Source organism: Ramularia collo-cygni (assembly GCF_900074925.1).
Source record: "Ramularia collo-cygni strain URUG2 genome assembly, contig: RCC_scaffold23, whole genome shotgun sequence".
NCBI lineage: Eukaryota > Fungi > Ascomycota > Dothideomycetes > Mycosphaerellales > Mycosphaerellaceae > Ramularia > Ramularia collo-cygni.
This window is the reverse complement of record NW_019716277.1, coordinates 8670-35353: the sequence shown is the minus strand read 5'-3', so window position 1 is coordinate 35353 and position 26684 is coordinate 8670. Positions and strand designations below refer to the sequence as shown.

Below are 26684 nucleotides of genomic sequence, written 5' to 3'. Positions count from 1 at the left end.
TCTCTACTCCTAGTATTATTAAGCTAACGACGCCGAGATGCCGGAGTAATAGAAGGGCTAGCTTAAGGCTTCTTCCTAGGAGTCTATATCTTCCTACTCTTAACTATAGTTTAGTCGGCTAAGTTATACTCCTACTAATAATTGCCCTAGAGACAATTGCTATAAGCTTCCTACTTAAGTCCTCCGTAACGACACTCCTTAAACGGGCTAATCGTGCGGGTCTTACGACGGTATCTATAAGCCTGCTTAGGCGCTCCGCCTAGCGCTTAAGAAAAAAGAGAGCCTAAACGCTACTATAGCAAGTAGTTAGGCATATAGCCGATATTCGTGTTCTATTTAATAGGGCGAAGGTCGTCTAGCTAATATAGGTATAAGGCCTCGATAATAGCGCCTAGCTTATAGATTTCGTACTTCTTAAGGCGCTCTTATAGCCTAACGCGCCTATTAAGAAGGATTAGGATAAATATTACCTTACGCATCTAAGTATCGGTAATGCGTAAGAAGCCTAGGATACTATCTAAGCTTATCGTACTCGGCTCTAAGAGAGTTACTAACCGTATAAGTAGCCGCTCCGAGGTAGCTACTAGATTAAAGCCGCCTTAACTACGAGGCCGAAAGACTAAGAGACTATCGTATTRCCTACGAAAGCTTCGGGGGAAGTTCTCTARGGAGCGGTTTAAGAGGGGATTAAAGGACGATATCTTATTATTTCCCTAGCGAAGGCTCGCCTTACTTACTTAACCGCTAACTTAATTAAACCCGAACTTCTCGTATTCTATACGAGTAGCTATCGCTACCGCCGGAATTACGGGTACTAGCTTCCGCTAAACGCTTATACTACGGCTTAGAGTGCCGTAACTAGGAGATTAAGGACTTAAAGCTTTCTTAATCGCCTATAGTTCCCTCTCCTTCCGGAGATCCGCCTTAGAGAGACTTAGACGTAGCTTAGAAGTTGCCTTACCTAGAGATAAGCCTAGAGTAGCGCCTAAGTTATAAGAGCGTAGAGAGCGCCTTAAGCTTATAACGATATCGCCCGTATTCGCCGTAGGTCGCTTTCCGAGTAATTTCGCGCTAGGGGTAACTAGCGGGTCTTAACCGTTACCCTTCTTGCCCTTATCGCCGTCGTCGCTCTTCTTAGATCCCTCCGCCTAGCTACGAGTTATACGCCTATCGCCTATAGCTTCTTAATATATATAGCTAGTATAAGAGAAGACGTATATAATAGATAGGGGAAGGGGAAGTATTAATTAAGGGACTTAATTAAGGAAGGGGAAGATAGATATAGATGCGGAGGAGAAGGTTAGTAGATTAAGAGGGCGAGTTAATATATGCCCTAGTAGCTCTTAAGCTGCCGGACATACGTTACGCCTTAATGCTCCCGCATCCCGTATACTACTTCCGCTCCGCTACGCTATAACTACCTACTTAAGCCGAAGTAGCTAATCGTATACGCTATATACGTGCTACCCTAAGCTGCTAGCTATATAAAGGATATAGCTTATAGTAAGGTAGAAGTAAACCCTACGTCTAAGCCTTTTACTTAAGCGATAGGGCCCTATAAAATAACCTATAGGGACCCCTTAGGTCTCTTAAGTAACTCCTATAGTTTTAAGGGCAAAACGACTTAGTAGGGGARGATGTTCTTAAAGTCTCTACTTAAGAACTAAGYATATATGCCTAAGGCTTAAGTAGCTACGTAACTCAGGCAGGACTATATAGCCGAGGAATTTTCCCTTAAGTAAATTCAATTAAAGAGTTCATCCATTTTAGAACAATTGGTTTGGTATGAGCTTAGTCACACTGTTTCAAACTTCATCTCCGTCTTCTCGCCTACACCAAACAAAACCCGTTCAAAGCTAGGTATCATGGAAAATTGCCGACAGTCGTGCGAGCCCTCCTTTGACATGGAGTGAAGTTCAGGTTTCTTGCAGAAACAGTGCTTGTGCTTGTGGAACAATACTAAGGAATTCTGGAAACGGCACACACTCCACCACCTTTGTTGGAGAAACATTCCTTCAACCACATCAAATCCACCAAACACTCCTCCCTCATCACGAGATAACCATCATCCACAATCATGTCGCAACCAAGAGAAGATCCCGCAGAAGACACGCTCGACGAGCTCCTCCACACATCCGCTCGCATCGAAGAACTCCCCTCAGACGACCAGGATCCCGACTTCTCAGACATTTCCTCAGGAGATGAAGTGGAATTCACACTCCCCGGACCTCCATTCCCAGGCTCTCACCTCCCCAAAAACCTCCCACCTTGGCTCACTCCTCCAACTCTGCATCTCTTCGCCAAACACCCGACTCTAGAAACCAAAACCTCCACAAGCCAAGAGGAAACCACAGCACAATGCCTTCCCCTCCTCCTGGACCCCTCTCAACTCAAACTCCCTCTCAACTCCCACAACATCCCCCATCTCAACCGCACCGCACACGCAGCCTTCCTCCGCAACACCCTCAATCCCCTCCCAGCACCCTACGTGGCAGCCGACGCCTCACGACCCTGGCTCTTCTACTGGGCCCTCGCAGGCCTCTCATTCCTCGACCAAGACGTCTCCTCCTACCGAACATCCCTCATCAACACCGTCCGTCCCCTGCAGAACAGCACAGGAGGCYTCGGCGGCGGCCACGGCCAATACTCCCACTGCGCAGGAACCTACGCGGCACTACTCGCCCTCGCCTCAGTCGATGCCTTGGAAGTCGTAGATCGAAAGGCAATGTGGCATTGGCTCGGTTCCATCAAACAAACCTCGGGAGGATTCCGCATGGCAACGGGAGCGGAAGTGGATGTTCGAGGTGCGTATTGCGCCATGACTGCTCTAACCCTCCTCAACCTCCCCCTGGAACTCCCCGCAGACTCCCCAGCTCGCGCGGCGGGAATGACATCTTTCCTCGACGGATTGGGGGAATGGGTAGGCAAATGCCAGACATATGAAGGAGGAATCTCAGGAGCGCATAACAACGAAGCACACGGCGCCTATGCGTTTTGCGCACTGGCATGTCTGAGCATCATCGCCCCTCCTCAAAGTTCCATCCCAAAGTACCTCGACGTCCCATCCCTCGCGCGCTGGTTAGCTTCCACGCAAACACGAGGGGAAGGAGGTTTTGCGGGTCGCACGGAGAAATTGGTGGATGCTTGCTATAGTCACTGGCTAGGAGGTTGTTGGGCCTTACTCCAGCAAGCCATGCAATTACCTCGAGATAAAGATCTCTGGAGTCGAGAGGGTCTGGTCAGGTATCTTTTATGTTGTGGACAGCAACCGGGCAAGAAAGGGGGCATGAGAGATAAACCTTCCACCAGACCGGATGGATATCATACGTGTTACTCATTGGCGGGATTGAGCGCTGCTATGAATCGATATGTGTATGTTGAGGAGGAACAACAACAACAGCAGGAAGGCATGGCAGGCGGCCGATTGGAAGCTGCCTTTGCATGGAAAGCGGAAAGTGCTACGGAGGAAGAAAGGAAGCAGTGGGCTTTTGATGAAGTGGATGCTGTGAAAGCTGTGCATCCCGTCTTTGTCTTGCCTATGGCTGTTGTTGCGCGGGTGAGGAAGCAATTTGAAAAGGGCGGCTTCTGAATAGTTAAAGAGGATGGAATTTTTGCATTGACCGGAAGGTTGATTGGTTTTGGTCTTGGTTGATACCCCCCCATAGCATAGCATAGCATAGCATAGCATAGCATGATGATGATCGATCGAATGAATGAATGGAAGTCGAGGTGATTGGAGAAAAAAAGACTGCCTGTATTTCAGGAAACCGCATCAGAAGGGTATCACAATAAAACCTCTCTATTCCAGTCCAGTCCGCCGAACTCGCCCATCACACAAAATTGAGCCTCCGATCCTCTAATAATCCCTAAGAACAAAAAAAAAAAACGCCTCCGCTACCATAAAAAGAACAAGACGCAAATCTCAAGATACCTTACTCCATCAAGAATAAGTAGTCCCCATCATCTATACTCTCTTCGCCTTTCCACTCTCAATCCCACTGTAGCCGCCATTCTTCTTCTGTCTCCACTGCCACTCCAGCAACACAGGCAAGAAATGCCACAGATCGAATTCCGGCCACAGGGTCTCCAGAAACACAATCTCCGTATCTTCATGACATTGCCAGAGCATGAAATCGGATAATCTCTGCACGCCAGAAGTGCGAATCAGGAGATCCAAAGGCGGTGCGTCGGAAGTATACGTGTTCTTCGTCAGGGTATCCGCGGTGATAGATTCCGGGTCCGGAAGTCTTTCCGCTTGCCTTTCCGTTCGCGCAGGTTTCGTAGGGAGCATATTGGGAGAGGTCGAGTGGCTGGTATGCGAAGACACGGGTTCCTGTCTGCTCGCCGTATCCTCATCATCATCCGAATCCGACAGCACAGACTCTTCCTCCTCCTCCTCCTCCTCCTCCTCCACCGCCTCCTTAACCACAGGCATGGCCCGAATATTCCTCTTAATATGCGTCTCGCTAAACGCCCTCTTCCCCACCCCAGGCCTCCCACTCTTCCCCTCAATCTCCCTCTCAGGTTCACTCCACTCCCTAGCCGTCTCCCTCACACTCCTCGTAATTTCCTCCCGTCCCGTATAAGGGAAACAAACATTCAAAACAGCCCCTTCATTCCCACTACTCATCTCCACAGCCCTTTGCATTTCCCTCCTAACATCCTCCCGCATCAAACTCTGATCCCCCAAAATCTGCACCCGAGCTCCATATCTCTCCAACAAAGCCCCATGCTCAGACAACTGCACCAATTTCGTCTTGGCCATATCCATCAACGCATCCACTTCATATCGCGAGCGCTTGAAATTCTCAATGCTAAACGCATAGATCGTGACGACTTTGACGCCGGATTTATAGCAGACTTCGAGGATGCGCGCGAGAGCTTCAAAGCCCATGTTGTGGCCCTCGATGGTTTCCACGCCGTAGGAACGTGCCCAGCGCCGATTGCCGTCCATGACAAAGGCGATGTGTTGGGGTATGGGCCCGCATCGTAGGGTCGAGATGAGAGTTTGGCGGAGATGTTGCAGGAGGAAGGAGACGGGCGGGAGGGAGAGGGCCCAGTTGCGGAGGTGGGTGCCGTGCGCGTGGGAGGACATGTTTTGTGGGGGAGGAGGAGTCGATTATGGTTGGCTGTCACTGGTGGTGTTTCTTTTTTGGTAGGTTTAGATGTAATTCCGAGGGGCGCGGAGGTTGATGGAGAGACGGGAGATGCAATACAAATTATCGCTCGTGACACGTCAGACTCATGAGGAGGAGMAGCAGCAGCAAAGCAGCTGATTCAGGGAAATTTCCCAGGTCGAAGAAGGAATTGACGTGTCGTTCCGCGGCGCAGCTCCTGGGCATTTAAAAGCGAGACAAACAAGCGACCAATGTTCAACCAAAGTTGGACGCTGCGGCTGGAGGAAACGCGAGGCCTCCCCCATGTCATCACGCCAAGTGCGCTCGGAGGTCCGATGCCGAAGCAACGTGGCAAGCGAGGGATGGATGGATCATGAAACGGGTATTGATATTGAGGAGTCAATCAATCACAAAAGACGGACAATGGCAATAAGGTATATCTCAAAGTAAGTGATGCTGGTGAAAAGCATGACTACCTTCATGTAGCTATCACAGAGCGAGTCATTTCGCAAGCCTAGTCATCGGTTTGTAGCGTTGAGACCCATTGCCATTCTCAATCATCCCCAAGCATCACAATGCCAATGCCATTTCCTTGTCGAGAGTCATATCCCGATACCATATACGATAGAGCCCTCAAGGTCATCTCAATGTACGAATAACAATGCCCCTCCCCCATCTGCCAACGCAATGCAATGCAACGCAACGTAATGCAAGAGAATCAAGCAATCCCCATCCTCCACCGATCAATGGCATCCCTCTGTCTGGGATCCAAAGGCAACTCCATTCCATTCAACCCCATTGGCATCCCCATCGGCATCCCCATCGGCATGCCATATGCTTGCTGATGCTGTTGTTGCTGTGGAAGCATCCCCGGGTACCCCATCATCCCAGGCATTTGCATACCCGGCATGCCCATTCCCATCATCTGCTGCTGCTGTTGCTGCTGTTGTTGCTGCTGCTGTTGCTGCGCCATGGCAGCATAATAAGCCTGAGCACTTGCTTGCTGCTGCTGCTGCTGCTGTTGTTGCATTTGCATCATCTGCATCTGCTGTTGTGCTTGCGGAGTCATCATGCCAGGCACGGCACCCATGGACATCATCGATGGTTGGTGCTGACCATACCCCATCATTCCGCTGGCGGCACCGGCGGTAGGACTGGCGAATAGGCCTGCACCCACAACAGGAGACCTTCCAGCTCCCATCACCCCCGGCGCGGCAAAGCTCTTCCTTGCCATGCCACCCTGCTCCAACATGTTGCCCATCGAACTGGTCCTCATATTCGTCTTCCTCAAGTCCTCCTTCTGTCGCGCCTTCTCCTGTGCACTGGCTTGCAACAGACCTCCCTGCGCAGCCTGTCCCTCCCACGCCCGAGGAGAGACAGGAGCCTTTACAGGATTACTAGACAACAGGTTCGCCATACTATTGGTGGATCTCAACGCGGGACGCGCAGGAGAAGGAGCTCCAGAAGTGGCAGCCTGGGCAAGCTGTAAACGCGCACGTCTCTGTCCCAGAGTCTCCTCCTCAGCCGGCTCGTCTGCCTCTTCTTTGGCAGCGGGCGGCGGTGCATCCTTCACATCCAATCCTCCAAACTGACTCAACACATCCGCGGAGAAGGTACTGATTGGTCGAGATCCAGGCTTGTTTGTGGAAATCACATCCTCCAATGCCCCGTCGAGCTCCTCCTTCGTCTTCATCCTCCTGGCTCTCTGGCCTAAGGTTTCCCCTTCTTGCATCGAGTCCTCGTCTTCGCCCGTCACCTCAATCCTCATCTCCGACGGCCTTTTCTGTGGTGGAGGTCGTCTCGCTACGACCTTGCCAGGGTTTAATCGTTCGGCCCTCTTGCTCAACGGCTCCGAATCCTCCATCTCTCTCAACTCCATCAAACCCAGTGGCCGCTTCCAATCCCTCTCATCCCCTCCGAATCTACCCTTATCCTTTTGCGTGGGATACAGCACACCCAAAGGAACATCCTCATCCTCGTTGACCTCGCCTTCCAGCGCTCTCTGATGCGGATCTTCCCACGCCAGAGCGATCTTCTGCTTCTGCCGCTTCTTCTTATTAATGGCTTCCACGGCGTCCAACTGTAATAAAGTACTGTGCATTCCATTTGGATATGCGACCGCYGCTGTTCTCGTACGATTCTTCATCTGGGCTTTCCGGACTTGGAGTTCCGCCAGTAAAGTGGCTGGTTGAGCAAAGATGTGCTCCGTGTCTGAAACATCGGAGAGTGCTTCCTGATTGTTGAAATCTTCCGCGATTTGTTCTCCATCCGTGTAAGTTCTTGGTGGTTGTTGGGAATTCGTTTGGTGGAGGGCATTCTCCTGCTGCTCGATGGTCATGTTGAATGATTGGCCAATGACACCGGATTGTGTCTCTTCTGGGGACATCCCCTCCAACTCCTGTAGMGTCTTCTCCCTCTCAAGAGCATCTGCCAGACTGAGCTGACTCTTTCTCTTCTGCAGTTTCCTCCCTCCGCTCTCACTCATACCATCTAGCATCTGACTTCCACGACTTGAAGGTCGGGCTGCTTCGTTTTCAAGTAGGTCCGCGCTGCTTCGTCGGAAGAAATTGCCAATGCTACTGCTACGTTTCTTCTTCAACCTGCCTTGAGATTCATTGGAAAGCAGAGTTGTCGATGTATTCTTCCGCGCGTGAGCAGGCTTCTCCATGGCATACACACTCTTTCGAACATCTCCTGCAAATGGGTGATCTGTAAAAGCAGACACTGGAGCAGTCACCGACGCTGCAAGGATATCATCCAGTGTTGCCACTGCAGACTGATGCTTCATTTGCACGTCGTGTGGCATGGAGGGCTGTTCAAAGTAGACGGACGCTCGAAGTTGAGGTGGGAGGTTCCTCATATTTGCAACACTCATTCGCTGATTAAGCATTCCTCGTGGATTGGGCGGAGGCTGTTGTACCAGTGGTTCTGAAATGGAGCGATTACGTGTGGGGTCTTCCGTCTCATCGAAGCTCAATTTGGGAATGGTTGGCGCCGGTTCTTCCTTGGGCATGTCCATCATGTCATTCAAGTACTGGGAGCGCCTCTTGGCTTGCACGCTTGCGGCTGGAAGTTGGGACAGCCTCTTGGGCAGGTTCAACATTCGCGGCACGGGAGCGGGATAATAGACCATTCCCGCTTCTTGCGGTGAGGGACCTAGGTTGTAGGCAGACATGCGACTACCAGCTCCATAAGATGTAGGTCGTGCACGCTGGTCTTGTGGTTGTGGTGTGGCAACGGCGTTGACATTGCTCCCCGAGGATGAGCGCAGCACTGAAGTAGCGTCCAGCAGACTGCCAGCAGAAGTCCGGGCAGATACTCGCCGCACCTCATTCCCATTCTGATCCACCGCGATAAATTCTTCCGTGTCTGGGTTGAAATGTACGCCATCAAAGTCCTTGAAGGCCAGCTCGGCCTCTTGGAAGGTATCGGTGGAGTGAGGGCGGTCTGGAACGTCGGCAATGTCTCGAGAGTGTGGTTGATACTCGGGCGATTGCTGAAGGTAATGCTCGGACTGTTGCTGCTGATATGCCTGCTGATACTGCTCTTCGGGCTCCGGAGTGTGGGGAATGGTCTGCAGCTGCTCTTCAATCTGGCTGGCCATTTGATCGTACCGCTGTGCGAATGAGGACTGTGAGGGCTGACGTGACATGTTGTTGTCTTGTAGATAGGAGAAGGCCAGAGAAGACTGTGACACTCTCCTCGACACGGCTCGTTCCTGCGAGTATTGCGAATACTGAGAGGCGGCGCTTCGAATGCTAGCCGAAGGGGCCAGCGGAGAGTCGAGCGGACGACCTTCCTGTRGAGGCTCAAAGCCGGTGGAATGTATGGGAGGTTCCATTCCCATGCCCATTCGCGCGCGCTGCTGGGATTGCGACCACGAGCCCGCCGAACGCACGCTTTSTACGGGACTCGTGATTCCCCACCGTGCATCGTTGACGGAATTGGCGTAGGAGTTTGACGTGGCGCGGGATCGAATGCTGGAGATACGGCGCGGACGACTGGAAGGCGAGGGATAGTTGTTTTCGGTGGAAATGGGAGGGTATTGCGGCGGTGGATATGGGTGTTGCTGCTGCTGCTGCTGCTGCTGTTGGTACAGACTGCTGCTTTGTGATGCCGATCGGCTCCGGCTTCGCTGCTCACGCTCGGCCGACATGATGCGACGAATGTGGGAGCCAATATCACTACCCGCGGCGCTGGCAGCAGAGGAAATGTCTTCAGCCTCCCGCTCCAACAAGCTGATGTCGATACCCAGGCTCGGCTGGGGTGCCGACGCCAACACCATCCTCGCCCGAGCCTTGCCTTACAATCCCGGGAGGTCTGGCTGGTTGACGAGTCAGGATGGAAATAGACGTCGACTTGCCGGCATGATTGTGGGTGAAATTGGTGAGGCAACACCACCACAACCGGACGATGTATGGAAGGTAGGTAATTAGGAGATAGAGAAGGAGATCAAGATGAACGCTTTACTCCCACACACACACACACACGCGCACACACGCACACCCACTTCCACGCCCACCCGCCTACCCACACTTGACGTGCACTAGCAACATTCCCTGCTATCGTTTGGCCGGAAACGAACGAGACCATCGTCCAGTGAGAAGACGGATGATCGCCAGTACAGCATGTATGTATCCATAATTAGTGTCACACGGCTTCAAATTAAGTGTGACTTTTCACACCCGTCGCTCGGTGCTACAATAGGGTATCTACCCCCTCTCACTCCTTTTCAACGCCATCATCATGAATCTGCTTGGACAGCCATTGAACACGTTTGCCGTGCCACATTTCACTGCCACCCCCCACCAGTGCGCCGTGTACCAAACAAACCGATCGTCCCGCTTCGGCAAACGGTGAACCTTGTGACGGGAGCAATTCTGGATAAGCTTCGGGTTCCGCGACTGGCGGCACGCAGAATTGGCAACGTTAAGCGGAGGATTGGCCAGAGTCTGTTGTAAAAGTCTAGGCGTGCTCATCTTCTCATCATTATTATTAATATAGATGACTGGAAACGGGTCGGTGACACGCGACATGATCCAACATGGAAACGTCTCACAAATGCCCCTGGCTTTACAGATCTTCTTGATAGGCTCCTTACATGCTGCATGCACGTCACATAGAATGGTAAGGGTATACCGGCAAGTCGGTGCAAACGCGCGCGCTTCGATTTGGAAAAATGTCAAATTTGAACGGGGCTGGAAAACGTTTGAAGGAATATTGATCAAAGTTCCATCAATCTGGAGTCATCAATCAATGTAATAGGGCCTCACTTTCTTTCACTCAACCTCATCCTAACCTTGGTCACTACAGCAATGCTCATGTCGGTCTCTCCTACTCGTCGTCAGGTCCACAACGCACTCGATTGTCGACTCTCGCCTTTGGAATCGAGGCTTTCTCAAGCGCCATCAAAGCCGAATGAATGGTCATCTTTTCACCAACTTTCCGTCATCTCTCTGTGTGCTATTGTTGAACGAGAGGGAGCGACGAGCCTTCGATTCTTGCTCCACATACCTTATCCAACACGTCGTCCACGAGAAATCCCCAGACACCTCTCCAGCAATCGCGATAAGAGCTTTGCTTTCCATCACCCATATTGGAAATTCCTCCTCACGATACGCCTCCACTAATCCGTCTCAAACAACTCACACACCACCCTCGCAAAACCTCAACATCACAATGCCTAACATCTCTCCTCCCAAACCTCCCCACCAGCAGGTCCACCACCTCGCATTCCAAAAGAGCTCATAGGTAACCCCAGACTCTGCACCCTTATCCCCAACYCACTCAACGACACATCGGCCACCCCGACGAATCCATCGCCCGTCTCCGGGAGGCGATTCGCAGAGTAATGTACACGTCTTGGCACRATCTAACCTGGATTTCATGGACGAGCTACCTTTCTCTTTGACGTCGACGCCATGTCTACTGCTCCACTTCCCGCTCCTCCCAAACCTCCTGCTCCTCCCAGACCTCTTTCAACTCCTCCAATCCCACCGATTCGACGCACCGTCGCGGCTGAGGAARCCGGACAGCTGTCATGAAGTTTACGTTGCAGGTGAGAAAATCTCGCAGCTACTTTGTCAGGACCAGATGAAGCATTTTCACCATATTGCATGTTTGGACGATTGGCGTGAGTGTGGGGAGCTTCAGGATCGGTGTGAGTCGATGAGGTCTATCTCGAGTAACGAAGGGATGATCTTAAACTGTAGGTACGTTGATCTCTTTCTGTCTTTCTTTCTTTCCTTCTTTCCCTTCCTTTTTTTTTCTTTTCAAACAGTAGTGGCTGCTTGTTACCTAGTGATGGATCCACCACCACGGACGAAATGCATGAATAAACTCATCTTCAAAATTTACTACATCACATCCTCTTTTCATTTTCACGTCTTTCCTGCTTGAATAGCCAAGCAACTGTCAAATCTTCTTCGGCGCAGCAAAAGTGTGTTGTAGCTTCTCCCTCCTGATCCCCAAATTCATACTTCAGCCCATTTCCAACCAAAAATCCCCCGGCAGCATAATCTACAGTGATATGACGAGACCTGCACTTCCAGCAAAGTATAGAAAGACGCAAACTCATTTCATTTCATTGCATCATTCATTCAGTGGTATATATCCCCAACGCCAACGCTTCCATTCCACAAGAGAACCCTCCATCAAACCCAGAACCCAGAACTCATGTAAAGAGAATCCACATCATCACACTCTTTAAAAGCCCCTCTCATCTCCCCTCCCCACACCACCCCAATGATTCCATCCCTGTCCCGGCATGCTGCCAGGTTTCTGACCCCGATGAACAGGATGCACACTCCCACTCACCCCAACCGCAACACCCGCACCAGGAGGCGGTCCCATTCCCGGATGAAAATCCTCTTCCCTCTCATCACTGCCTTCAATGTCAGAAGGTTTCCRATCGGGAGCCCAGGGTGATGGCTCGTCGACATGTCGTCTAGGGACTCCGAGATCGATATGTCCGTCATCACCCGCGAGGAATTCATCATTGGTGACGGGACGATACGAGGAGCTACCCGTGTGAGCGGGAACTTGCGCGTCGTGGAGGAGACCCGCTCGATCCTCTTCCGTGGTCGCTGCTCTACCGCGACGTCCATTACTGCTGGGTCCTACTGCTCCTTCCGCCGCCACGGCATCCCCGGCCATGACATACGTGGGACCCATGTACCCCGTCTCCCCATCAGCKCCGAGCTTCGCGGCGGCGGGTCGATAGCTGACGTCCATGTGTCTCTGTCGCACACCCACAAACATCCATCGGAAACCTCGCGCGCTGGCTTTGACAATATCCCAAGGATTGAAGGCGTCCGCTAGGGCTTTGATACCCATGGGACCGCCTTTGTATTGTTTGGGACCACCGGTGGGGTCGTAGCCGGCGGTGAGGGCGTTGTGCTTGTGACTGTAGGGTTTCCAAGGGTAGGCGAAGATGTGCAAGACGGAAAAGAGGGACATTTCGATGATGAGGATGACCGAGGGGATTCCAATCTTAATGTCCGAGTAGCTGAGTTTCGGGGTGGGTTGTAGGGGTCCTCTTGAAGATGCGAGGAAGGATATGACCATCTGGACAAGACAAATTAGTCAAGATGTTGTGAGATGTGGGGAATTGTGGGCGAATACCGTCTGCCAGAAGGAGAAGAAGATGACGAGTTTGATGGAGAGCACTTTGATGCCGGGTTTGTGCTCTGCGAGGTCCGTCTTGAGTTGAATGTAGAATTGCACCACCATGAACATTGCCACGGTGACGGAAAGACACTCGAAGGCCACTGTCCAGATGTGGGCGAATGCAGGAGAGTAGCTTGCTACAAATGATCAATAATGCAAGGTCGACAAACGAAGAGTCTTGAAATCTCACCTGCGCAATATCTTCCGAATGGCTGAGTAGCGACCGATACAATGGTGAAGAGTACGCGAATGAAGCAGTACTGGAAAATTCCCACCCAGATGACCTGCAAAGCAGTCAGCAATTCGTCCAGAAGAACTCCTCCCACAACACATTTCCAGCATGTGAATGCAAAATCACAGCTCGGCCATATCCCGAAGAACAACACCTCCCAAAGGAAACATCTCTCCCCGCCTTCCTCAACAACCCTCACAAAAACAACTCACATTAAACCAAGTCAACCCACTCCCCGGCCTCCTCAAAATCCCCCTCCCCTCCCCACCCGTACACCTCTGCAACCCAAAAACCCCCCAAAACCAATTCACCGGCACAATCCCCCTAAAATACACCTTCTGCGCATGTAAATCCGGCGCGACATACGCACACAGCAGGGCAAAAAACGAACTAATCGCAAACGCCTCATAACAATCCCTCGCAGCCTCAAAATAAATCGCATGCCGGTAATAATAAAATGAGAGGAAGGATACGACGGCGTAGATGGGGATCATGAAGAGAATTCGGATGATGTGGCGTTGTTCGCTGGGACGGGAGTAGTGGGTTGCGTGGCGGAGGATTAGGTAGAGGGAAATTAGGACGGAGAGGAGGCCGAAGATTGCGCCGAGGAAGAGGCCTAGGTGGTGGAAGGTTATGTGGGCGCCTATTAGGGGTTCTTCGTTTATTATGGCGTCTTCGAGGGTTGTGTTGCATGTTGGCATTTTTGTGGGAGGGTGGGTGCTTTGTTTCGCTCTCGTTTTCAACCCCCCTCTGTCTCTCTCTCTCTCTCTCTTTAACTCTTTCCTTCCTGGGGTCTCTCTGCTGGCAGCCTGATGGGTGGTTCGAGGAGATGTTCGTTCAAGGTGGTGATTGACTGGTAGATCGCGTGCGGGAAGTTCGGTGTTATGTGGTTCGCGATTTCGTGGAATTCGTTTCAAGGCGTTCCTCGTATGGACATGTGCGATTCCGAGGCTTTGTTGAGCATCACAACACGCTCGTGCTGTAATTCGGATACGTAATGTGTGATCTGGTTGAGGAATGTATGTCGACGCAAAGTAAAGTCAAGCGGTTGAAACGTGGAAACAAGACAGGACAGGACACCTCAAGACGTTGTGAAGGGTCAACAACGCACGGATCACCTCCATCCATCTTAACATCTAAGCCTCTGACGGATCAAAGCTTATTTTCCATTTCTTATTCACTTTGATGAAGAGCTTGTTGCTTTGCTTGGTGTTGCGTCACTTGGAGATCGACACGACGAGGACGAATGATCCATGCCACCCTTCATTACAACACCATTCGTATTATTGCAGACGCCTGAAGAAACAGCGCTAAAGAAGATAAATCGAGAACGTGGCACAGTCACAGCCGCGATTTGGCGTCATTGCGCAGCGGCTGCGGATGTGGCTTACGCGGTGTACGGATGTTGTTCGAACCATGTGAAGGACGGGAGGAGCGACAAATTCTCGTCAAGACTGTGTTTGGAGGTTCATTCATTCCCAGTTCCAATTCAATCGCCTATGGACGGACGGACCACTCTGCTAAACACAAGGCATGAAAATAGGTCATCATAAAACGCAGACTCCAGTCCATAGCAACAAAACGCTCAATGCACTCCGCTTCGCTGTAACGAATTTACAGCTCTCTCAATCTCATCAATTCTGTCCTGGTGCGACACCCACTCTCTCCTTGGACAGAAGATCCACCAACAATGGGCTAGGTCGGCTGTCGAGTCCTCCCTTGAGGACATCCTGGCTGCCCTTGTACTTCTTCACGCTGTCCAAGTAGGCGTCAAACAGGTAGCTGCTGTCCAATGGACCTCCCTTGGCTTCGGGGTGGAATTGTGTGCTGAAGATGGGGCGAGAAGTGTGAATCATGCCCTCGTTGGAGCCGTCGTTCAAGTTGGTGAAGTATTCCATAAAGTCACTGGGAAGGGTGGTTGGGTCCACGGCATATCCGTGGTTCTGGCTGGTGATGTGGCACTTGCCCGTCCTCAAGTCGAGGGCGGGAATGTTGTGAGCACGGTTACCGTACTTCATCTTGATGGTGCGAGCTCCAGCAGCAATGGCCAACAGTTGATGACCCAGACAGATTCCCATGATGGGGATCTGGCTGGTGTTCATCAGCTTGCRAAGGTTGTCACTGGTAGCACGGCAATGGGTTGGGTCACCGGGACCGTTGGAAATGAAAACACCGTCGAAGTGGTGGGCGGACTTGTGGATGGGGTAGTCGAATGGCAGGCAGGTGACGCTCGCGCCACGGCTGACAATCGAACGGATGATGTTCTCCTTGACTCCACAGTCGATGAGAGCGACGTGTGCGGTGCCATTGGGAGATGGGACGTGGAAGGGTGCCTTGGTGGAAACCTTGCGAACGAGGTTAACGTTGGCAGGGTCATCATAGGCCTCATCCTCATCGGCATCGTACTCTTCACCGACGGTGATTTTGCCGAGTGAAGATCCCTCCTCACGGAGATGGGTGACAATAGCACGAGTGTCGACACCGGTAATGGCTGGGACACCCTCACGGGCACACCATTCGGAGAGAGACTCGACGGCCGTCCAATGCGAGTATTGCAGTGCTGCGTCAGCAACGACAATGGCACACGYTTGGATGTTGGGACTCTCAAAGTACTTCAACAAGCCGTACTCATCGCRCGCACTCGAGGGTACGCCGTAGTTGCCGATGAGAGGCTGAGTGAAGACGAGAATCTGTCCACGGTAGGAGGGATCGGTCATTGACTCGGGGTATCCCACCAAGGAGGTGGTGAAGACAGCCTCTCCACTGATGTTGGTTCGGGCACCGAAGCTCTTGCCGTGGAAGATGGGGCCATTCTTGATGGTGAAGGTGGCCCGCTCGTACGACGGCTTGGTCGAGACTTTCGGTGGGGAGGGGACGCGAGGAATGCCATTGACGACCGTGGCATTGTACCGGACCTGACGAAAGGTCTTGGGCACGCCCGTCTGGAAGGATGGCTTGAAGGAGCGGGCGAACATGGCAGTGGCCATGGTGAGGGTGTTGTTGGTGGGTGGGTGTTGAAGTGAGTGAGTGAGTGAGTGGAGTGATGGAGTGTTTGATTGTCTGTCCCCGATAAGAGGGTCGGGGTGAGGGTTTAGTTCACTGAAGCCTTCCACAGGTGGTCACTGATGTAGTCTGTCAATGGCATTGCAAGTCAGTATTTGTCGTGGGTATGAAGATCTCCCATCCTATCCGCGTCGGTGCGCAGATGTTATCGGGGCGGTGACGCATATCGTGGACTGACCTTGCGAGGTGAATAGTGTGGGAGCTGTCGACATGRAGTCAACTGAACCCGTTGGTGAGGGAAGATATTCTTGGGGGTGGGCGACGAGGGTCGGGTGTCGGGGCAGATCAGACCTGGGATGTGCAACAATTTTTCTGATGCTGCGTGGTAGATCAGTTCGTCAGAAGTGGAGGTTGGTGGGTTGGAGTGAAAGAGACTTGACGGCCTGCAAAATCCACACAAAGCTCCATCGTTGCGAGACCGGCAGCGCTCGGACCATCCGCTCTGAATCATCCGCGCCGACACCACGCCGGACGAATGAAAAACATTGCTTTTGCTTGTGCTGATAACGACGAGGGCACAGATAGGTTCCCACCATCGACATTCCAGACCGACAAGCAAATTCAGCTCGAATTAGCCTCGTACCTGACGATGATGACGATGACGCCAATGGCAGTCTTGACTTGGTAGCAAAGAGATGTTGATTGTAAGCATCCCAGCACCCCAATGGCTTTGATTATGGCCAGAAATTGAGCCAGGCTACATGCTTGCTGCTGACAGGGACCAGTCGAATACTCCGTGTACGAGCAGCACGTGCAGTATGTTGGTATTGTATTGGAAGTGGCATTCGATTTAAAGGTGTACTTGGATTCCATACCACAATGATCGCACATGTTGGACGCACCCATTTTCCTCCCTCATTCATTCACTGGGGAGGTCGTTCCAGTACGGAAGTAACCCATTGTCTGGCAGTAGGGTTACATTGAACACTCGACCAGATGCATTGTTTATCCTCTTGATACATATACTCGATGCTCTAGCTTGATCAAAGGGATGCCTTGGTTTTATGCATGAAGATCGACCCTGTCTCTCCGGGCAAGATTGGGCACTTACCATCCAACTTTGCTGCAAGGACTCAGGATGTGACAGCTCACATCAATTTCATCATTCAACGTGATACCACTCGAGCGCACATTGGCCTTCCACGGGTCATGCCGCTTGAGTGGTCTTTAGCCTGGTGTTCGTTGGCGTGATTGGCAGTTCGTCGCTTCGGGACCTGGCAGTAATGAATGTGCTGCTATGACGAAGACGTGAACAGAATGCAGACCGTGTTTACAATGTGATGGTGAAAGAGACAAGTAGAGCGTCTCTACGGGTGACCTACCAGAGCCGCGTGCGGGCAAGCAGATTTGCAGCTATTACCTGACGAAAATCACGCAGTGTTGTGCTTAGACACATCCTCAAATCTCGAGCATGTGTGCCTAGGCCACTTGAAGGTCTCGCACGCCAACCTTCGAGGCCAAGCTGATCCAGCAGACGTTGGACGATGGCCAATGTCAGACTTCAYGCTGCGAATGTATGAGTATGCTGTGAGGCACAAGAATGCTGTCGTTCATACCGGTCGTTGATTGTGATGTAGGGCTTCTCCATATCATTCCGGCCTGCATCGGCCTTTCAACAGGCCCAGAACAATAGACGCAGCGTCTGCGTCATTATCACTGGGTATTGATTTTGCCCAGCGAGGCCATATCGAGGCAGACCAGGCAATCCGGCGGAGTCTCTCCAGCGACCTGGCCTTGCTCCGCCATACCAGACCGCCATGTAATCCAGAGTGCCTCCTGCTTGGTCCACTGCTTGTCACCCGCCGGAGCGCTTCGGGTTATGCATGCTTGATCCGCAAAGAGAGTCTCGCCTTTTGCCCAGCGTTCGATCGCTCTCAAATCCTCAATCCAGCTGATCCAACAGCTAATGATCCCTCATCCAATAACCATATCCCCCATTCAATGATTCCTAAAATTCTTCTTCTGATAAAACAGATCCGTCCTCGAACTCCCCAAATTGATAATCTTGGGACACCCATCCCGATCCTTCTCCAACCGCGTACACTCAAAACAGTAAAACGCATCCGAAATCCCTTCTCCACCGCACACCACACATTTGTTCTGGTAGTTGCCGAAAGCGCACTCGTCGCAGATGCGCACGAGAGTTGTGGGGCGGACGTAGGAGTCGCAGACGGGACATTTGCCGTCACATTTGTCGCAGAGGCGGCCGATGGAAATGCCGGCGGTTTTGCGGCACATGACGAGATCGCTGGGGTTTTTGTGTTAGAAAGTGATGATTGAGAGGTGGGTTTGGGGAATGGGACTTACGGATGATGACGCGACATGTTGGCGGTGGAGAGAGAGGATGTGTGTGGAGAGGATGAGTGGTGTCGATGTCTCGTGTAGGATGGTCTTTCGATTAGTTCTCGAAAGTTGAATGTTGAAGTCAAGGCAGGGATTTGTAAGCGCTACGGTGGTGTTTTAGCCACAGGGCTGCAACAATCCTATTTTTAGTATAGCACTACGCCGGCGGTATAGTAGTCCGAGCCTCGGTATTATATAGTTATCTCGGCCGTATAAATGCATGTTATTAATATAATAATGCGTATACGTGTATTACCTTTATTACTTAATATTATATACTTCTTATCTACTAAATATTAAAGTTACTCGCTTTACTACGTAACACTTTATATCCGGTATACGCACCTAACGTCTTATATAACCTATTATATAGGTAAAAGGCGTAACGGTAAGGTATAAGTATTTCTCTTTCCTTCTTATCTCTTCCCTTAGTATCTTACCTACTACTATACTATCTAATATATACTATCTAATATATTATCTACTACTTTTATACTATACCCTTACCCTTAAGCTATATAATAGTACGAGAGCCTAAGGTATTTAGCCCTAGCGATATAGACATTATAGAGCTTTAGTACCTACTAGATAATAAAAACCCCTTCTATACGCTAGTAGTATACGGAGATAATATAAGTACTTATAGACGGCGACGTTATATATACGGGACTAACCTATATAATAGCTTACGGATAGCGATATACGTATAAATGCCGCTTAGATTAAAATAATATAGGCGGATAAAGGATAAGACGTAGATATTAGGGCTACTTAGGATTAGAGAAAGTAGAGTACGCTCCGAGACCGTAAAAACTATATCGACTTAATACTTATTTAGAGCCGGTTAGTATAATTGCTTAAAATTAAGATCTAAGTAGCGTAGCTAACTAAGTTAAAGTAGAACTAAGAAGAAAGAAACCTATTCCGCCTACGAGGGTAGACTAATACTAAATACTAACTAGCGGCGGGCTAGACTCGGGCTATAGGAGGTTTATCTCCTCCTTTTAGCTATATAATATATATAAAATGCTAACGAATATAGGGTTATCGTATATAGGAGGAGGCGCTTAATAGAGCCTACGGAAATTGCATTTAGAATAGTATAAAAACGGCGTGTACTACGAACACCGAGAATACGCGCTACGTAATATACGCCCGTATAACTAATATAAGCTCTAACCCCGATATAGTAGGTAGTACCTAGTAGCCTTAGTACTCTAGTATACGGCTCCCTCGCGATACTAAGAATAAGGGAAAGAAGGTAGGTAGTAAGGCTTCTACGAGCAAATCTAGCGAGTAATAGAAGTTCGTAACCTCTTTTCCGGTAGTATAATAGTACCTTTAGTAGGTTAACTATTAAGAGCGAAGCTAGCTTCGTATCTTAGGATTTTCTCTTAGGTTTTTCTTCCTCTGCTTAGATATACTTTTTTTAGGGGTTAGGGACTTTAGGTTTACTAAGTATAGGCTAATACTCGAGATATATTATATAGCTATTTGCATTAGAGGGAGCGGCTATATATATATTAGGAATTTTAGCCCTTTTTACTTAATTTTTTATTTACTCTGCTTTATTTTAAGTATAAGATATTTCTAAATATTAGTCTCGTAGTCCTCTTAATATACTACCCTACTCGTTATATATTATGCGTCTACTTTCGCCGCGAGGAGCCTTATCTACGTATAAGAAAGTAAAGGCCCTAAGACCGTAATTTTATATACTATACTATAGGTAATAATACGTCGTTTATTACTTTAGTAAGTTACTTATCTAATTAGCTATAGGAGCCCTTACTTATAATTATATATACTAATATAAGTGCCGGGCTCTATATAAAGCCCTCTCTCTAAACTTCTTTATTCCTAACTATCTACCCCTATCTTACGGTATTTATTATATCTACTACTACTTTTATATTATATTAATACCTCTTCCTTCCTCTAAGCTACCTTATATAACGGGATTATAGCACGACGATTTAACCCTAGCAAACTTCTAGCGTTCTTAATTAATAATAATAATACTTACTATATTTAGCTCGACGCCCGCGGAAACAAGGTAAGAGTTAGATAATTAGATATAAGCTTTATAACGGCCGGACTAACTAGTATAAAACAGCTTAAAATATAAGGCTTCCCTATAACCGGCGAGCTAATTAAAGTAATAAATAAACGTACTAGGTATCGCTTCGAAGTTAAGGATTTAGAGTTCGACCCTAGCAAAACGCTTAAGTACTATTACTCTTATACGGTAGCTCTAATTATCTAGAGTCGGTTAGTATAATCGCTCGAAATTAATATCTAAGTAGCGTAGCTAATATATTTAAAGTAGGGCTATTTAGAATAATAATAGTCCGGATAGTAACGAGCGTTATTAGTTATACTAGGAGGGAAAAGGGTACTTTAAGGTTTATATCCTCTACCCTTTAGCTATATAATAATTTAAAACTAATAGGAATAGGATTATATAGTATAGGCGAATTACTTCTATAAGTATTACGGAAATTGCAAGTTCTAAGACTAAGCTAGCTAGTATAATAACGGCTAGCAGAACTTTAGCGACTTAAATTCGGAGACTAAGACGGTGCCGAAGTAAGCCCGTATAAGTAGAAGCAGTTCGAGAATAGTAAAGGCACTAGTATTAGCGAATAGTATAGTAGAGTACGTTTCCCCTCCGTCGCCGTAGAAGCTAGCGAAGAAGCGAGGCTCTTAGAAGAAGAAGAGCGCGTAATAAAGGAATAATTCTCTTATTACGGCGGTATAAAGGTACCTAAGTAGGATTTAGTTTTAAGTAGAGCGATTACTTAGTAAAATTCGGWTTTAATTCTTTTTRCTTTCCCTCCTCTAAGATAATTGCTTTTTAAAATTAGTCTAAAAGCTATCGGCTATATAAATAACTTCTCCTTATATATTTCTCCCGTATAATAACGAGAGGGACCTGTTTTACTTTCGATAGAAGGCTTATAGTATTTCCGAGTAGTACTTAACCTCCTTCCTAAATAGGAAATGTTTTAAGATTTCGGCCTTAAAATCCTTCGAGGGTATCTAAATTTATAACCTCTATTATACTACTATAGCGGCTACGGGGATAGTCGCTAGGTTATTTATTATATTATATTATAATCTACGATTATATAGGGAAGTAAGAGTTACCTACTAGATAAAAGTAATAATAGTCTACGGTTAGCTTGCCCTTATAGCGGTAAGTGCCCTTACCTATAATTATATAACGTAACAAGGAAGCTAGTAGTATATATATACCTCTTTCTAACTTCTTCCTTTCTTAACCTTTTACCCCTAATTAATCGGCGTCTACTATATTAATTACTACTCGTTAATTATAGCTATACCTCTAGCCTCCCTTATCCCTTCCGGTATAAAGCAGCCTTACTATAATATAGCTCCCTATATGCTAAAGATAATTAATACTAGCACGGCCGGCCTAGATTAGTAGCGCTAAATCGACGTTCGCGGTAATAAGGTAAGAGTTAGATTATTAGATAGAATGCTTTACTACGGCGAGACTAACTAGTATAAAATAGCTTTAAGTATTAGGTTTCCTAATAGGCCTCCTTAAGAGTATAACAATAAACGAGAYACCTAGCGAAATCTTCCTCTACCGTACTAGCGAGTAGCTAAGCCTAAGATTCGATATAAACTGTACGGTAGCTCTACTTATTTAGAGTCGGTTAGTATAATAGGATCTAATCTTAATCTAGGCACCGTAGCTTATATAGTACTAGTAGTTAATATAAGTATAACGGTAGTAGTAGTCTAAAGAACGATCGATGCCCGCCGTATATTAAGAAGAAAGGCCTATTTAAGATAAGTCTTAAGACTCTTCTTCCTATATAATAATAGGTAGAGCTAACTATAGTAGGAGTATATAGTATTATCCGATACTCGTAATAATACTTACGGAAATTGCGTCTAGCGGTAGGAGGAGACTAGGGCTAAGAAGTATAGTTTAGATCGGACTAATAGGTCTTAAACTAAGATATTTATTTTGTACGGGGGAAATAAAATAATAGCATACTTATAGGATATACTAATTATTTTAGCTATCTCTATAGAAATAAACATTTAAGCGTTAGATAGCTAGAATTTTATATTTACTCTCTTTTATACTAATTAAAACTTACTGTAAGCTATAACTACGATATAATAGTAAATACTTATCTCTATCTAATATAGAAGTTAACTCCTACCGTCCTACCGTATAAGCTCTACTACCTAAACCCTAACCCTAGATATAAATTACCGAGGTTTCTATACTAGTATTCTAACGAGCTAGGGCCGCTTTAATCCTGTTTTTCTCTATCGCATTATATACGTTAATTACTAAGCACTAGTAACTATAGGACGTCTTAGTACTATCCCCTCTAACCTCTAGCTAAAGATTATCGAGCTATAGAACTCCGATACTAGTATTAGCGAGATATAGGTATATCTTATAATATAAAACGTCTCTACCTCCGAACGAACCCTCCGTATAATTATCGCGACGGGTAGTAGTTAACGTCGCTAGTTAATAATCGTAGAACTTCGTAAAGATATATCTCTTTATGTCTTTATCGCTAACCTCTTTTACCTTTAGATACTACCTAACCCGCTTATCGTAGATAAGCTTTAGAAGGCAGGTTATAATATTAAGTTTAGTGCCTTTATACGGCTAAGGAGAGCGCTTAGCTTAAAGCTGCGTATACGCGAGGTAGAGTGTACTAAGCGCGAAGACGAGTTCCTTAAACTCGTCGCTAAAGAGCTCGACCGCGTAAGGTTAGATATATATAGTAAGGTCCTCTTATAAACATACTTCTATATAACGGACTAAGTCCGTTTTACGTTCGGAAGGTATATAGTATTATATATCGTATACCTTTTTTATCTACGCTATTCCTCTATATAGATAAGGGCTAACATTTTCTTATAGGAAGCGGCTCTACGAATTAGTCCGTAAAGTATATCCTACTAGTACGTATAATAGGTCTTCTAGATTTACGCGCTATCGCGGCATTTTTACTACCCTTAGGCCGGATTATATCTAGAGTATAGATACCTACTATAAACTTAAGGATTATAGATTCTAAATCTACGCGGCTATTAATACCGATATAAGATTCGTTCTATACTAGTATCTTAGTCCTTCTACCCGTATAATAGTATCTATTTTATCTAGATTCGCGAAAGCCGCGAAGAACTATAAAAGAGTACCTTGCCTTATTTATACTAATAAAGGAAAAGAAACTATCTTTCTTATATAAGCGTAGTACGAACACGTAAAGCTTACTCGTCCGTATAAAGTGCGCTTCCGCCGTTACTTTATCTTCGGCTTAAGTATACGTAATATTCGGGTTAAGAGTTAGTAGGGACAGCTTAGTCGAGGGAGGATAAAGAAGTAGTATATAAGTATAATATTAGCGATCTTCCGCCCTACTCCGTATTATATAGCGTCTATAGATAATAGCTAACGATAGTAATAATAGGTGTTCTTTATAAAGTATAAGAAGTCCGGTTAGTTCTATAAAGCTAAAAAGTCCGATCGTATAGCTATAAAGTATATCTATACGCCGATTATACGAGAGGAAGTAGCTTCCTTTATATATACGTAGAACTAATATCCGATTCGGAAGCAACTAAGGCGGCCTTATATAATACCTAGTATCCCGGCCTATCGATATAAGTTTGCCGAGGCTTAGGGGCGACCTAGTATTAAGTATCCGATCGACGAGGAGTATATAGACGGCTTAATTAACGCGTATGCCGCTTAAGGTACGTTTATACGAAGTGTTCGTTATCGTATAAAGACGACAGGCTAATATATAAGCTATTTTAGATACCGATAAATACTTACCGAAAGCAACTTAGGAACTCTATACTAATATCCTTAAGGGAGTTAGCTTCGAGAGTAGTAGACCGAGCTCGTATCGCTTTATACTAGAGGTCGACCGGTCCGAGTACTAGATCGTATACGAGAACCTCGTTAAACAATTACGAAAGGTACTAAACTATAAGATAGAAGAGACCGCTATTCTACGAGGGGGTAGGAAGTAGGAAGGCTTTAAAGTAAACTCGGAAGCGATTATATAGGAGTTTCGTAATTATTACGACGACGATTATTAGCGTAAGTAGCTCGAAGCGGTACTTAATAAAGTTATCGATCCGATTCTCGAAAAGGAGGACGATAAGGAAGCTTCTAATAGCGAACCGAACTACTAGTTAGACGAGGATAAGTTCTAATAGCTAGTATAATTAGATAGGAATTAACTCTGTTTTACCTAAGGTCTCTACGTAAGTAGTAAGGTAATTATACTAATCTATCCCTTAGTTAGGACTCGGAGCTACTTCTTTATAGGTATAGCGCCGTTAGGTATAATCTCTATAATAACCCTATAATAATCGTACGATTAAGCGGTATAATTTATATAGCTTAGAGTCTCGCTATAGTATTAGCTTACGCTACTAATATACCGATTCCTACTTTCCTCCGTCCTTTCTACCTATAATACTTTATTACTACTTCTATAACTCCTAATACGAACGAACCCCTTTATACGGTAAGATAATAGTTACTAAACGGTAAACGAAGAAGTTCTAGCCTCGAATATACGATGCCCGTAACGGTTTTAACTATAGCGTTATACTTCGCGACGATATTAAGTGCCCTTTCTACGAGCTCTATAATCTAATACCGCTAGTTATAAGTAGATCGAAGCCTATTATACGGCGGGCAATATAGCTTCTAGTACGTTAGCCCCGTTAGAGCCTTCCTACTAGCGTTAAGCCTATAGTTATTACCTCTAATATAGAGACCTTAGATAACGAACTAGTTCCTACGGGCCTTAACTACGGGGACCTCCTATATAAAGTACGTCTAGGAGGGACGAACTCGTTAAAAAAGCGATAGCGAAAGATTAATACTAATAACCTTAAGTATCCGCTAAAGACAGAGTACTACGCTAGCGATATACTAATTAGTATACGGCCTAAGGAGCCTATAAGGAAGCTCTTAAGCTCCTTTATATAGATACGCTTAACCGTTACTATCGTTATTATAAGGTTTATTATATTACCGAACGATCCGGATAAGATACTAAAGTATACGAATTAAAAGAAGGGTACGTTTTTATACGATAGRGTATGCACCCTTCGTCGCGTTTTACCGTATAATAGCTAACCCTTAAAAGGACAACTTCGAAACCTTACCCTTCCTAACTAGAAGTTTACTAATATAAACTAAGCTATACGACTTTTCGCGTAGGTACTAGAGTTCGCGGTAGAGATCGACTATTCTAAGAATACCCTTATATATATTACTAAGCAGTATAATAAGCGTAATAGCCCTACTAAGCTAGCGTTTAAAGACTTCGTTAATTCGAGGCTCGCTCGTATCTTTCCTAGTAAAACCGATAGTAAGGGGTAGGTTACGAAGAAAAACTACTAGGTATTCCTTGTCTTTAAGAGGCTAGGCTAATACGATAAGGATAACTCTATATTATATATTACGGCCGCCGTAGTAGCAGATACTAAGGTCGTAAAGGTAAAGGCTATAATAGATAAGAAGGCGGCGGTAGCCTATACGACGAAGGAGAAGAATCGGAAGAAGAAAAAGGCCGTATAATAAGTAGCACGGAAAAGAAGGGAGAGTACGGTACGTATAATTAGTATAATATACGTTAGTTACGGGTATTAACTCGTATAGGTATCTAGCGACTTTAACGATAAAGACGAAGTAGGTGCTCTTACGACCGAAGAGGGCAATAACTAGCTATTCCTCCCTAATATTAAGGTTCGTCCGACTATTTATATAATATAAGTTAGAGCTAATAGTATAATAGGTTAAGGTCGAACCTAAGATTAAAATAGAGGTTACCGAGGAAGTCCTCTAACTCTAATAGAAGGAGTTCTTTCTTAAAAGGCTAGAGCGGGATAATATAAGAGTAAGTACTTTTATATACGTAGACTCTGCCGTATAATACTAATAAAATATAAAGGGCTTATTAGATAGCTAAGGTAGAGAGCGGTCGTATACTCCTCCGTATAAGGGTAGTAGTTATAAGCGTACCTTATCTTAGCTATCTATATACTTTAAGCCTTCGAGTATACTACTAGCAGATCGTACGCGTAATCGGTCGAAACGCCGGTAAAGATAGTAGATATAATAAGTAGATATAGGGTTACTATTTCTCGGCGTTAGTAGTTTATTAGTTATACGAAGTTCCCTTAACGGAACTTCGAGTATATAGTATATAAAGATAGCTAGCCTT

The 26684-nt window shown here is 46.9% G+C and overlaps 6 protein-coding genes; 1 reads left to right on the top strand and 5 right to left on the bottom strand.

Moving 5' to 3' along the window:
- Positions 1-2077: 2077 nt before the first annotated feature.
- RCC_10550 (related to RAM1-protein farnesyltransferase, beta subunit) lies at positions 2078-3589 on the top strand (the record flags this gene model as incomplete). The annotated part of the gene is made up of 1 exon (XM_023775777.1): positions 2078-3589. One exon carries the CDS (start codon positions 2078-2080, stop codon positions 3587-3589), a length of 1512 nt encoding a protein of 503 aa, XP_023631545.1.
- A 375-nt stretch (positions 3590-3964) lies between these two features.
- RCC_10549 (related to cis-prenyltransferase) lies at positions 3965-5095 on the bottom strand (the record flags this gene model as incomplete). The annotated part of the gene is made up of 1 exon (XM_023775776.1): positions 3965-5095. The coding sequence occupies one exon, from the start codon at positions 5093-5095 to the stop codon at positions 3965-3967; it is 1131 nt and encodes a 376-aa protein (XP_023631544.1).
- A 740-nt stretch (positions 5096-5835) lies between these two features.
- RCC_10548 (uncharacterized protein) lies at positions 5836-9402 on the bottom strand (the record flags this gene model as incomplete). The annotated part of the gene is made up of 1 exon (XM_023775775.1): positions 5836-9402. The coding sequence occupies one exon, from the start codon at positions 9400-9402 to the stop codon at positions 5836-5838; it is 3567 nt and encodes a 1188-aa protein (XP_023631543.1).
- Positions 9403-11822: 2420 nt separating this feature from the next.
- Positions 11823-13718, bottom strand: RCC_10547 (related to transmembrane protein 34; the record flags this gene model as incomplete). XM_023775774.1 has 4 exons in its annotated part: positions 11823-12683; positions 12741-12922; positions 12976-13069; positions 13230-13718. The coding sequence occupies 4 exons, from the start codon at positions 13716-13718 to the stop codon at positions 11823-11825; spliced, it is 1626 nt and encodes a 541-aa protein (XP_023631542.1).
- A 933-nt stretch (positions 13719-14651) lies between these two features.
- Positions 14652-16292, bottom strand: RCC_10546 (probable carbamoyl-phosphate synthase small chain, arginine-specific; the record flags this gene model as incomplete). XM_023775773.1 has 2 exons in its annotated part: positions 14652-16123; positions 16259-16292. The coding sequence occupies 2 exons, from the start codon at positions 16290-16292 to the stop codon at positions 14652-14654; spliced, it is 1506 nt and encodes a 501-aa protein (XP_023631541.1).
- A 1726-nt stretch (positions 16293-18018) lies between these two features.
- RCC_10545 (related to chicken lim-3 protein) lies at positions 18019-18404 on the bottom strand (the record flags this gene model as incomplete). XM_023775772.1 has 2 exons in its annotated part: positions 18019-18328; positions 18388-18404. The coding sequence occupies 2 exons, from the start codon at positions 18402-18404 to the stop codon at positions 18019-18021; spliced, it is 327 nt and encodes a 108-aa protein (XP_023631540.1).
- Positions 18405-26684: the final 8280 nt, after the last annotated feature.